We start from the raw sequence: 14,331 nt of genomic DNA on the forward strand, positions 1-14,331 counted from the left end.
GCTAATCTTTCTAACATTTGATCAGTAAAAGGCAAAGGGAAATGATCATTTCGAGTGACAGTATTAAGCTTTCGATAATCAATGCAAACTCGCCATCCAATTTAGACACGAGTAGAAACCAATTCATTATGGCTATTGGATACTGTAATACCCCTAATTTTAAAAGGATAGTCCTGGTATTTTAATTAATTATTTAATTTCATTTTTGTTGGTTTAATTGTTTAATTACTTGTTTATTTGAATTAATTGAATTAATTGTTATTATTTAACTTATTTGAATTAATTGTTATTACTTGAATTAATTGATTAAATTATTTTCTTTTATTATTATTTGTTTTTAATTGAATTATTGTAATTGTTTAATTATTTAAATTAGTTAATTGGATTTAATTAGGATTGTATTATTCTGTTATGTTTCACGTTGTGGCCGACTAGAATTTAACTTAGGGTTTTCAATCTCTAATTCTAAGTGGACTAGGGTTTTCAGAGACGCCTATATATATATATATGATGTCTGTCTAGGGTTTACGATATAAACCACGAACAGAGAGTATTGAGAGGCAAAGAGAGAAATTTGAGAGATAGATAGAGAGGTTCAAGGAGGACGGGACGGAGTGCTTCTGGGTTGAACCAAGAGTATCAGAGGAGTGGAATGGCAGTCTAGGAAGTGGTCAAAAAACTTAGAGACAGAGGTTTAAGATTTCTAAACTGAAATCAGAGGCAAGTCTTGTTCTAACTTTTTCCCCTAAACCTTTGTTCTGTGCATGCCTAGGTAGACTCCAGGGGTTTAATTAATGTTAAAACAAGTCATTTATGCATGTTTTAACTACATTGAATTTTGTTGAATTAAACTGGGTTGCAAGTTCTTACAGTTCAGTTAACTGATGCATGTTTTGTTTGAGTTTAAGCTTAGTTTAATTGATGGCGTTGATGCATGTCAATGCTTTATAATTATTCTAGGACATTGATCAAACATTAGAACAAGTGTTTAAAAGAATTACAGAGGCTTAGGTATCGCCGGAGACGAGGAAGACGAAGCAGAAATCGCAGAATGGCTTCAGAGAGTGAGAGAGAGGGCTCCCAAAATGAGGGAGCTCCCTCATCAATGGAGCCAGCTCCAAGGGGTGTGGAGTGGCTCCTAGCTACATAGAGCGGGCTCCCTAAGTTAGGGAGCCGGCTCCCATGCCAAAGGAGCAGGCTCTCAAGTTGTGAGAGCCTGCTCTCGCCCAGAATTGCATATATACTATTGGTTTTAAAGCGTGGTTTGGACTGTGCAGGGTGTTTTTAATTCGTTTAAACTATTTTAACTGAGGTATATGATTACCATAGACTTGTAAAAATATAGGGGAAATAATAATTCATAAATAGATTAAGGACTGGACAGGGTGAACTTAGGGAAAAATCCTACGTGTTGCACTTTGATTGTTAATTAACTTACATACTGGAACTTGGAGGTTATAGTATATATGATTTTATTACTGTTAATCATATTTAAACAGAGGTAGAAGTATAGTGAATCACTTGAAATTAACTATGCTTATTTTGGAATAAATTGATACTTATTTGTTATTTAAGTACATCAATTTATGGACAATTTGGAGTATGTAAATGCTTAAATTTATTTTAGCAGTTTACATTATTGGAATATGATTTTTAGGCTTTATAATAAATGCCTAATATTGATATATATGTATTAATTTATATTGATGCATATTTTGGTGAATGGTTGTTGAATATATAGTGTTGCTTTATTAACTATGCTATTTGGAGGATTGTATGCACCGGTATGGGACGGTGGCATACTAGGGATAGATTAGTTCAAATACTAAGTCCTACCTATTTTGGATTGAGGTATGAATTAACCATAAAGGTTAAGTCCTACTCATATTGGTGTCATGTCAATAAAATAATTGAATGACCTGCTTTGGTTTCTGGATGGATTGTTATACATATATCAGGCCACTATACCAAATGGATGATATTTTGTATTAGAAGTGTATGGACTTTATATATTTATGTTATGGAGCCATGGTATGAACTTGAGTCTCAGGACCATAGTTAGGGTGCGTATATCGCCTAGGATGGATAATTGGACAGTAGTTGTTGTTCCCTGGTAGGTTTAGGTACACATGACCACATTATGTACAATTTGCATGGTATCTCTACTCAGGCTGAGACATACCTATTGGACTAGTGAGCGTCCTATAGTGTGTACTTATACATATATGGACTACTCTAGTTATTGCTGAGCTGTCTAGGATGTATCTGCGTATCAGGTTTCTGTATGGATCGTAGTAGAATAAGACTTGCATGTGGGCCTGGCCCACTCTCTTATTTTTCAAGTGCTCGTCAGTTCCAGGGTCAGAGCTTAGCTGTGCAGAGCAGATACAGACACTCATTCCTCCGACTACGTAGGATTACTTTCTATGTTTAGCTTTAGATTTTATTTCAGCTGTTTCAGTTTCAGTTTGGGATATTATTAGGGGTTCACGGGATGGATTCCCGAGTTGTAAATTTAATGGAGGTTTTAGATTATTGGATACTAAGTTTTAATTTTTAAGGATTTTTAATTTAAAACTCTTTCAGCCTTTAATTATTTATTTCTTAATTCATTTTGTAATCTGTGTTCATTTACATATTGATTGTTTGGTATCCCTCGAGTTTGGGCTTGGGCCTGATCAACCCATGTTTCGGATTCGAGGAGTATCACAGATACGACTGTGAGGCCTGATTTTTTAGGGACAACGTGAATGGGGCTTACCCACTGACTATCAGAAATAGGATAGATGATATCGGTATCAAGAAGTTTGATAATTTCAGCACGAACAACTTCCTTTAAATTAGGGTTAAGTCTCCTTTAGGGTTGCCTATAGGTTTTTGCATCGTTATCTAAATGAATACGATGTTGAACCAGTAAAGGACTAATGCCGCGAATATCATCAATGGACCACCCTATGGCTGCACGATTTGCCCTAAGAACCTTAAAAGGTTGGGTTTCCTGATTGGTAGTCAAGTCTGAAGCAATTACCACGGGAAAAGTGTCAGACTCACCTAGATAAGAGTACTTTAAAGTCTCAAGTAGAGGCTTTAGTTCAACCTTGGGAAGCTTTTTCTTAGTTTCGAGGGCGATGGTAACTGGAACAGATAATGGTTCAAACCTAATCTTCGGTGGTTCAAAGACTGGAGTGGAATTGAGTAAAGCATTGACCTCACCAATATAACTATCCGCATCAAACTTGTCACAAAAATGTGCTAAACACTGTTGGAGTGGATCCTCAAGGTAAGAGTTCTCAAAGGTGTGAACGGCTAATGACTCAATAAGACAAATTTCTTCAATGGAATTTGAGTCAAGGGGTTGCTTCATCAAATTAAACACATTGACTTCCAATTTCATGTTCCCAAAGGTTAAAGTCATACTACCATTTTGACAATTGATCACAACATTAGCGGTAACTAAGAATAGTCAGCCTAAGATGATAGGAATTTGCGTACCTTGGGTAGGTTGGGTATATAGAACAATGAAATCAACCGGGTAATAGAAATCAGCTATTTTTACTATCACATCTTCAATTATATCCCGTGGAATTTTGACAGAACGATCAGCTAATTGGATCCTAACATTAGTTTTCTTCAAATTATTCAAGCCTAGCTCCAAATAAACTGAATATGGTAACAAATTCACACTAGCACCGAGATCCAACAAAGCATGGTCAACAAACTTTTCTCTAATCCTACAAATGACAGTTGGACTCCCCGGGTCTTTATGTTTAACCACGGCTTGATTTTGTAGGAAGGAAGAACAATTTTAGGCTATGAAAGCTTCTTTTGGGATGTTGGTTTTCCTTTTCACTAAATCTTTGATGAACTTTGCATAAGAAGGAACTTATTTAATAGTAGTAAGAAATGGAATATTGATCTGAAGATTTTGAAAAATATCTAAGATCTCACTGTATTATGACTCCTTCTTATTGTTGACTAGTCGAGAAAGAAATGGGGCGGGGAGAACATAAGACTGAAGATGGATTAGATCAGATTCGGAACCTTGGTCCTCTTTGGTGTTGGGTGGGTCTGATACACTAGACTTGGATGGTGCACTTGTAGCTTGGGTGGGTAGCTCAACTTGATCATTGACTTTTTTCCTGTCCGAAGGGTTAAAATGGAGTTCACTTGATTATTTGATTGGTCAGTGGGAGGAGAAGTTCCAATGTGATTCACTTCTTTGCCTCTTGGATTAATTTCAAGTTGGCTAAGCAAGGTACCTTTTTATCTTTCAGACAGTGCAGAAGTGAGTTAAGTCAACTGACTGTGGATAAATTGCTGAAATTAGAGTTGACTCTGAGTTAAGAAGTCAAAGTGACTCTCCAACTTTTGAATTCGTTGATCTGATTGCTTGTTAGATTGATCAAGATTAAGGGCAAGAATTTTCAGAGTGTCTTTATAATTGGTAGCACGGTGGTGCTGTGGGACAGGAGTAACATAATTGCTCATTGGATCAATTGCAAGTTCTCTATTTTGATTGAATTGATTATTCCTAGGAAAGTATCCCGGAGGGACAAGAGGACCTTAAGGTTGTGCTGGCCTATTGGGATTACCTTAGAAACCGAAAGGACCACCTAAGTTTTGTAGAGGCAAATTTTGTCGCCACGAAAAATTCGGATAGTTTCTAGTATTCGGATGATACGTCTGACTAAAGGAATTAGCCGTCGGTTTCCTATAAGCATTATAGGCACAAACTTGTGCATCTGAAGGTTCAGATGTACAGTAGATTGGACAAGCCTCAGTGGGATGAGATAAACTTAAATAGACATTGCATTTTGCAGGTGTTAACATGAGAGTAAAGGCATCAAATTTTTTTATTCAAATCTTTGACTCCTTCTGCTAGACTTTGCATCACTGATTTGAATTCAGGTTCGAGTTTGATCTCAAAAGGATTGGAAGTTCTTTTGGAGGGATCATTCCTAGACAATTCGTCATCACAAGGGTTCCAATCCAACTTTAGGCATTCTCAGCAAGTTGTTCTAAGAAAGCATAAGCTTCTTCGGGAGTTTGGGATTTGAACTTTCCTTGGTGCATTGACTCAATCATGGTTCAGTTAGTAGGAGAAAGCCCTTTATAGAAAGAATGAACTAATTGTGCCTTCTCAAAGCCATGGTGGGGGCATTTGAGAAGCATATCATGAAAACGCTCCTAAGTTTGATGGAATTATTCTTCATTTTTCCCTCTAAAAGTGTTTATGGCATTTCTCATTAACTCAGTTTTTTGCATTGGATAAAACTTGTTCATGAATTTTTGTAATCCCATCTCCTAATGGAGTTTGGAGGAAGAGAGTTGAACCATGAGGAAGCTTTATCATCTAAAGATAGGGGAAACAGACACAATTTGACACCCTCATCATCTAAATGCTGATTTTTGAAAGTATTGCAAATGGTTAAGAACTTCCCTAAATGGATATAAGGTTGTTCACTTTCAAATCCATGGAATTTAGGCAACATATTGATGATATGTGTTCTAATCTCAAATTGAGGCCCGACCGAAGGAAGAACAATACAATTGGGTAGATTGGCTGTGATAGGGGCAAAATAGTCATTCAAAGTTCTAGGAGCAGGTGGGACAACTGGTTGTACTGGTTGAACAAGTGGTGGAACTGGTCAAACAAGTGGTGGATCCATTGGAGAATAATTGGATTTGGAATAAAGTAATGATGCTTTCTCCAAAGCAAAGATTGAAGGATCACTGGAACAACGGATTAATCGTTTGTTAACTCTTAACCAGTTGGGCATACAAAACGGACACCAAAGAGCACACAATTTTTTTTTTTTTTTAGGGTAAGCCCTTGAGAATTAGATCCTAAAAATGGGCTAGACACTGGAGTGCACACCCAAACCACACAAATATTTTTGGCTTTTTAATTTTGAACTTAAATTCAAGGATGATGAATTTTTTTCTAAAGTAATTAAAGCTCCTATGAAAAAGCTCCTACTCTCTTCGAGAATAATCAAAGGCTTACTAATTAATGCCTGCCAACAAGACAACTAGGGAAGTTTCCTAGGGAGGATGAGGCCTGCTTAATGACGGTACGCCCACACCCTTAGACAAAACTTTCCTTAGACATTGTGGAGTTGGAAGGTACTCACTGGAGTGACCAAAAATTAATTCTGTCCAAGAGGATCCTATGAGCTATGTGAAAAACCCTATGGCCAACGTCTACTTGATTTTAAATTAAATTAAATTTGGCTCGGGTTTAACAAATGCAAGGATTTAATGATTTGTGGGCCACGAAAAACGGGTGATGAAATTCTTACCGTATCTTGTTTGGGTTTTGCCCTTAAGTATCTTGTTCAAATGCTAGTTAAAATATGCACAAATAAGACAATCAATAAAATAGAAACAAAAAGGGAGTGAGTGTGAGACAAAAACAAAAGGGGTTTTTTTTTTTTTTTTTTTTTTCAAGAAAAAGAAATACCAAAACAAAATAAAATAGAAGAAAGTGTAAACCTAAGATTACGTCTAAGTTATTATATCCTAAACTTTGCATGCAAAAGTTAATCACCTAAAAAATAAACTAAGTTTTCCTAATCTAAAAAAAAAAAATGAAACCGCTAACGGAAGATTCGCGGTATAAAAATTTGAAGTACTTACTTAGAAGACAAAGCTATCGTTTGTCGTTTGTTCCACGTGTGCTCCAATGAGAATATCCAAGCTTTGACTGCTCCAAAATAAGTTCCCAATTCGAATCGGCAATTTTTTTTTTTTTTTGAAATTGGTTTACAACAGAATCAGTTTAGATTCTTGTCCAGGTCCTGAACTAGGACAGTTCTACACTTGTAGCCAAACAGAGAGATTTGGGCCTTTAATATATATATATATATATTATATATTATATATTATACATACATATATCATAGGCAAAATTACATATAAAAGGAGTCAAAGTTCCATATTTACTTAGAGGCTGAGTCAAAGTTCCATATTTCTCTAAAATGGATTGCTGATGTGTCACATGGTTTTTTACTGTTTAGAAATTATGGTGCCTAAAATACCCTTCCGCGAAGGTACTACTTTTTCTTCGAAGGTACTACTTTTTTGAACTGAAGGTACTACTTTTTGGCGTCCAGGTACCATATTTTTTAAACACCCACGAAGGTACTACTTTTTCTCCGAAGGTACTACTTTTTTGAACTGAAGGTACTACTTTTTTGCACTGAAGGTACTACTTTTTTGTTAGGGAAGGGCATTTTAGGCGTCACAATTTTCTAAACAGTAAAAAACCATGTGCCACCTCAGCAATCCATTTTAGAGAAATATGGAACTTTGACCCAGCCTCTAAGTAAATATAGAACTTTGACTCCATTTATATGTAATTTTCCCTATATCATATATGTAGCTTGTCAAACCCAAACCCAGAAGAGTTTCAGCAACGATGAGAGGGGCAGCCGGCGACAGCGAGCTTGGCCGGAGGAGAGATGGCGACGGCGGAATCGGCCGTGATGGACGGCGGCGCGGCGACGTTGTACTCGGCTGAACTCGCGGCGGTGAGCTTGGAAGCTTGCGGCTGTGAGGATGGCGGCTGTTGGACGTGCGGCCCGGCGAACTTGGCCAGTAGAGACAGGGTGTGAACGGCGGCTGAAACGGACCGGCGATGAGCGCGGCTATGAACTTGCGGGGCGGCGAGATTACGCAGCGGTGGACTTGTCTGAACTCGGCTGCGATCTCGGATGATGAAGGCGGAGATGGTGAACTCGTCTGGAACGGGCCGGAGATGAGTGCGGCTGTGAACTGCTAATGAGAGGATGAAGAGACGACAACTACCGAACTTCAGATTGAGAAAGGAGGGCGGAGGAGCTGGACCGTCAGTGATGGTCGTGACCGGAACTCTATGGTGGTGAGCAAAGAACAGTGGGCAAGAATTTCCTGGCGACGAACAAGAATCAGTGGTGATGACTGCCGCAGCTGACGGTGAGCAAGAAGAGATCTCTGGGCGATGATGGCAGTAAATGTGACGAGTTCGGATGGTGAGAATGAAATTATTTTTGCCGACGGCAGCGAGCTTGGATGAAGGTGGCCGTTGTGAGCAAGGGCAGTGGGCTTGCGGCTGTTGGCCTGACTGTATATGGGTTTCTCTTTTTGATTTTTTTTTTTTTTTTTTGGGTCACCGTATGCAACAGTGTGAAGAAGATGGTTTATATATATGTATGTATATATAGAATAATAAATAACAAAATAGAAAGCACAAAACAGTGAGAAAAAGCCCCCGGGGCATAGTTAGTAGTGATGGTTAGAGCTTGGGTTTTTAGAGGTCCGGATTCGACTCCTAACCTCTGCATTTCCGGACTCACCCAGAGGTGTCCTTGGGCAGGGCTCCACTCCCCATGTTTGTATCCCATGATGGGCCCTGCGTGGGGGAATTACTGAGTCACAAAAAAAAAAAAAAAAAAAAAAAATTGAAGAAAGTGTGTGTGAGAAAAATTCACACTTTTTTTAATTATTATTAAATTTTTTTCTGTCTTTCTAAAACTGGGAGGGGAAGAAAACCATAATGCTTTTCTTTTCTTTTTCTTTTTCTTTTTTGCTACCAGTGATGGTTTCAAAAAGAAAAATAGAAAATCAAAATGGATAAAACAAACAAATGAAATAAAATAACCCGAAGTAAAAATAGAAAATAGATTGCAGCAGAGAAGATAAATTTGTTCAAAATGTGAAACTCAATCTTGAAACTGCAACGGCGTCATTTGATATGTGTGTATTTATGGACTTATGGTTGTCAAATACACTTCATATCAACATAAAATACCTACAACCATTTAACTAAAAATGTCTAATAGTAAGTAGGGTCTAATCATACATTCAAGTGAGTTTTTATTTCCGGACAAGAGATTTAAAAAAATTGTCACTAACTAGAATTAACTCAAATCATAGAGAAACATTGAAAAACACTTATTTAAAGCAATATTAGAATAAGAAAATTCAAATGCAAGAACTAATAAGTAATAAAATAACAATACATTAATTAAGAATGAAATTACAACTAGAACAACCAAGAAAAACTTTCTAAAAATCAATTCTATCTATCCACATCCACTTTTGTGCAAAAAGGGGTTGCCTATGGCCGGATGAACAACACAGGTGATGTGTGGATCCATTTGTTTATTCCAACTTCTCTCATTAGAGGCCACTCCTTCTCATTACAGTCAGACATATTGCTTCCTTACAAGCCACCACCTTGTTACACACTTCTAAACACTTCTGCTGACTTTTCTTTTTTTATTTTCTTCTCTCTCTCCTATTTTCTTCTTTCTTCACGTGCACATTATTTCTCTTGTTGCAATTGACTTTTGTTTTTATTTTCTTTTTTTCTTTTCTTCTTTCTCTCTCCTCATTTCTCTTCTTCACTTATTTTTCATTTTTGTTTCTTTTCTTCTCATTCATGCATTAATACCTATAAAACACAATACAAACATATGAAAATATTTAAATAATATAAAAATCTAATTAAAAGCTTATTTTGGTACATAAAATAATAGATTTTATGTACTTATCACATATACATTTAAAATTATATGATTACACCTTATAATTCACACCTCTCTATACTAAGACACCTTTTCATTACATGCATCTATAAATAGCAAGAGTTATTTAATAGACATTTCCAAAACTTCTTGGTTTCAAGGATTTTCTCTCCTTTTACTTGCTCTCCCTATTAAAAAAAATATTTCAATAAGGAATTGTAAAAAGCGTCTTAGACTTCTACGCCCTTTTCTTACTTATATAACTAGACAAGATGAAACATAGTTCAATATGAATAGAGAGAGTAAGTTTTTTTTTTATTTTTTTTTTTTTATTCTTCTTCAAGTACTCATCTAGGATGAGACAATTCCGTCAACTAAAAAATAGAGTTTCAATAATTTAAGGGAAACTGATCTCTGTTGGTTGTACAAGGATGATTCTTTATTTTTTTATATAAAAGAAAATTGTATGTTATTTTACTACTAATTGGTTTTTTTTTTGGCAGATTAAATTGACTCCGTGATAAAATCGTTACATGAAATTAAAATAATATTAGATATCATTAAATTTTAAATTAAAAATATTTTCAAATTGTGATGATATAGTAATTACTAATTACAAACATTTTAAGTGAGAAGAGACTTGTATTTCTCAATATATACATATCCAGTTTATTGTTATATAGTTTTAGCCTTCCAACAGCAAGCCTATGTGTTCAAAAATAAAATATCGACCTAAAATTTGTCAAGAACAAAAAAAATAAAGAAAATAGGATGCAAGTTATAAAATAGTTATAAAATGTCTAACATGAATTAAGTTTCTCTAAAATAGACATGACTTGGTTTTACCTTTTGTTGTGACATTGTTACATATTCCCCATTTTTTTTTATTTTCTTGGTTCAATATATTTTCAATTTTCTTTCACTTCAAATGTGTATTTCAATATGGATCTTGACTTCATTAGCCTCTTGTTATTTTATTTTATTTTCATACCATTAGTGATTCACATTTACTTTTTATTTTTTATATTTTTTCATTTTCAAATTTACTTTTTATATATATATATATATATATATATATATATAGATAGATTTTTATTTACATTGGTATTTTGCTAACTGATACATCTAGTATTTAATTTGTATACACTTTTACTAATAGTTTGTTCATTATTTACCTAAAGAATTGTATATTTTAACACATTTTTAACCTTTTACCTTTTGAAATTAAATTAAAAGTTTCTTGATATACTTGTAACAAGTTGCAAAAGTTGAGAATAATTCTTTTCTAATTTTAAATTGAATAATTAGTAATAATACTTGTCTCACAAGACTACAATAATTAACAAGTGAAATATTTAACCAAGAAAAAAATAATGAAAGTGAATCATCTCATGCAACCTTCAAGAAACCTAAGCCGTTGTAATAACTAAAATATATCTAATACATTATTTAGTATAAGGATGACAATAAAATTTTAATTTTTAAATGAAGATAAAAATTTTATGTGAAGATGACAATAAAATTCTATAAATTATTTTGTATGAAGATGACAATAAAATTTTAATTTTTATATGACAATTTTTAAATTTACCATGTCAAAGTTGTATTATTTTTTTTTTTTATCTAGTGTGTGTGTGTGTGTGTGTGTGTGTGTGTGTGTGTATATATTCTATTCGTGGTCAGAAATATTATGGGTAAGACCATTCATATTTCTTGAAGCTCCTTCTCTCCCCAAGGCAATAGGCAAGCAACTAATCAAAGACAGCAGCTAAAATGTAGAGACTATATTAAGATTTATATTTTCTATTAATTGACTATAGTCTCTCAATTTAGTTTGCAAGACGTAGAATCAATAAAAATTAAAAAGGGTCCTTTAAAATTTTGTGAAGATAAGTAGCATTCCATAGCAGTAGGAAGAATTGAGAAGAGTTACTTGACCACTCAGTTATAATATGCACAAGCACAGTGTTTGACAATTATATAATTTGCATCCCAAAATTTTTATTGCTCTTTGGAAAAAAAAAAAAAAAAAATCAATTAATATAACAAAGAAATGAAATCAACAAATTGCAAGCCAAACACAAACATAATGTAAACATTCCAGACACCCAGTTGAGTGAGCCATTCTTCTTGACTTGGAAGTTCCAAAATGTTGCCCGCCCAGTGGCTAGAACCGCGACTGCATCTGATAGGTTATGTTCTTGTCTACTTGGAAAGCCTTTTCTAGAACATCACTAGAAATGTCTGGTTTTGATCCAAAGACAGCATTGGCAATGGTAATAACACCAGGATTTTGGCTGCTGAAAGCTGCAACGGCAACTGCCTTTAATCCCATGTTTTTCTGGAAGTGGATAAGACCTTCCGGGAACACAAACGCATCACCCTCGCGAAGTATCCTAGTGATGAGACGGTTTTCCTGGTTGGAGGTGACAAACCCCACATAAAGGGTGCCTTCAAGGACTGTCAAAATTTCACTAGCACGAGGATGCGTGTGGGGAGGGTTGATGCCCAATGGTGCAAAGTCTATACGTGCAAGGGAGATGCCAAGAGTGTTGAGTCCTGCTATCTGAGCTACGTTTACCGGAGTCACCTTTGATCCAACTGCATTCGACGTGTTGCCTGCCATGTGAAACCCACTGAAGAAGAAATCGTCGGCTTGTACAAGCTTGGGGTCCTTGCAAACCATGCCATTCACTAGCACTGCCATGTAAGTTGCACAAAAAATGTAAGAAAATATGAAACTCAATCAAAGTACAATTGGGATTTTATATATCAGAGGCAAGTGACAAAAGATTTCTTACCTGGACCATTCTTGTCTCCAACACAGAAATCTTGAAGAGGACTTTAATCAGATGCCAAAGCAACAGAACAAGTTATAGCCAAGGTCGCTAACAAAATAAAATAAGAGGCCATTGCAAATAATCAATATAGATCGAGAACTTTATATATATTTCAGTTGTGATACAAGTACCAGTACATATGCAGTGCTTATATAGAGATAGAGGCTAGAAAGAAGGAGAATGAAAGAGTCCTCTTTGCTGTTCATCATAATACCGTGCATGGAAAATGTAATCGCGCCGGCTAGGGATATGCCTCTGAATGAATGCAAGCTAATTTTTCATGATATAATAAGGGAATATAAAAATTGAATATTCTGATGAATCGGTCAGCCAAAGCTATACAAACATGTTGAATTTATCAGGTCTAATAACATGATAAACATCGAAGAAGCTCTGGATTGATGCAAGGGTGTAAATTGCCGACTAAGATAAGTTTATTAGTCTCTGTATGAAGTATTTCTTCGTATTAAAAGGGATTGAAAATAGCTATTATCAATCTGGAGAGTAAAAAACAAGAACAAATATTAAAAGAAATATATATATATATAAATATATATATATATAGTTCGAGACTTTTCTTCAATCGAAGATTCCTCTAACAAATTATGATACTGTGGCCAAAATAAAGAAAACAAAAAGAAAAAAAGTAGTACAAATTAAGATTTGTGTACGTCCATTACATTCACATTATAACAACATTAATTATAGTGATTTATGCTTGAGTATATCAGAAACATAATGCAGAATACCTGTTAACTATCCTATAACTTCCTTCTTCCTTTGAAGAGTCCATTTTGGTATCCACTGACGAGTAATAAGCAGAAACTTTGACAAAGATTATTAAACTCATCTAGTTGTGGCAATGGCTCTAATTTCCTTCAATAATGGATTTTCACCTCCAAATGATATGTAAATAAAACAGTCATTTTAATTTCATTGACATCCAAAGCTACGCTCAACGCATAAAAACATCAGTGATAAAGGAGATAGGGGTGTAGAGACAGTCCAAAGGTTCGCTAGATCAGAAAATTAGAGTTACTTCGGTTTAGAGCGGCCGAGCTACACACCCATTATCCACAGCCTCCCTAGTGAGACTCGAACTCTCAACCTCCCCTTCTGGAATGAGAGATTATATCATTAGACTATAGGTCATAAGACCATTTGGTTAAACTGAGGGCATTTTGATCATCCTAGGTGGCTACGTGAAACTAAATAATGCTCAAATTTCAGTAAATTTTACACCATTTTGATGGTTACAGGGAAATATTTCTCAAGAAAAAGACTCAGAAATGGTTTCATGCAAGTTATACACGATAAATGACCAAATAACTAATTAAACCAACAAGTGCGAACTACCAATCATTATTATTCAATACAAGTTACAATCAATTTGTTCAGCTTGCAAATTGCAGTGGTTACTAATGTCAAATGGAAATTTCATTAAGGAGTTGCTTGTTACAACCAAACTAATATTTTGGTTTAGAAACATTATTGTCACAACTCACCAGTTGGACCCCTATGGGTTTATTAAACGCATTATCGTTACAACTCACCAATTGGACCCTATATCCCCTCGTTGTCAACAAGCCCACCTAATTTATGATCATTGTCTCTCACCTTCCACTAGTTAATGTATTTGTTATCAGGATAAGCCTGATATGAACCTCAATACTGTTCAATAATAGGTGTTATTTCTGAGTCAATACAACATTTTTAATTGATTTTTTTAACTCACAGTAACTAAAGCCATTTATGTCATTCTTTAAGAGCCGTTTAACTCGTTTCTTTAAATAATTATTTTGCCAAACAGATACGAATGGGGTCGTCATTGTCATCTTCCTTACTTTATAAATTCCTATATAAATGGAGTCGAAATATGAATTATAATTTCCTATTCTTTTCTATTACAAGTCATCTCCCCGAATTATTATTCATCATAATTAACATTGGTCCCCCCTCTTTGTCATCTTTCCTATAGGCAT

At 35.1% G+C, this 14,331-nt stretch overlaps 1 protein-coding gene across 1 annotated transcript; it reads right to left on the reverse strand.

Moving 5' to 3' along the window:
• Positions 1-11,419: 11,419 nt before the first annotated feature.
• Positions 11,420-14,272, reverse strand: LOC132312317 (putative germin-like protein 2-1). The gene is made up of 2 exons (XM_059810648.1): positions 12,311-14,272; positions 11,420-12,209 (listed from the first exon to the last, which is right to left on the reverse strand). Exon 2 carries the CDS (start codon positions 12,193-12,195, stop codon positions 11,677-11,679), a length of 519 nt encoding a protein of 172 aa, XP_059666631.1. The 5' UTR covers positions 12,196-12,209; positions 12,311-14,272; the 3' UTR covers positions 11,420-11,676.
• Between the last annotated feature and the right edge of the window lie 59 nt (positions 14,273-14,331).

Source organism: Cornus florida, unplaced genomic scaffold (assembly GCF_030987335.1).
Source record: "Cornus florida cultivar Cherokee Brave unplaced genomic scaffold, ASM3098733v1 CherokeeBrave_3.0.0_Hap2_Chr01, whole genome shotgun sequence".
Lineage (NCBI taxonomy): Eukaryota > Viridiplantae > Streptophyta > Magnoliopsida > Cornales > Cornaceae > Cornus > Cornus florida.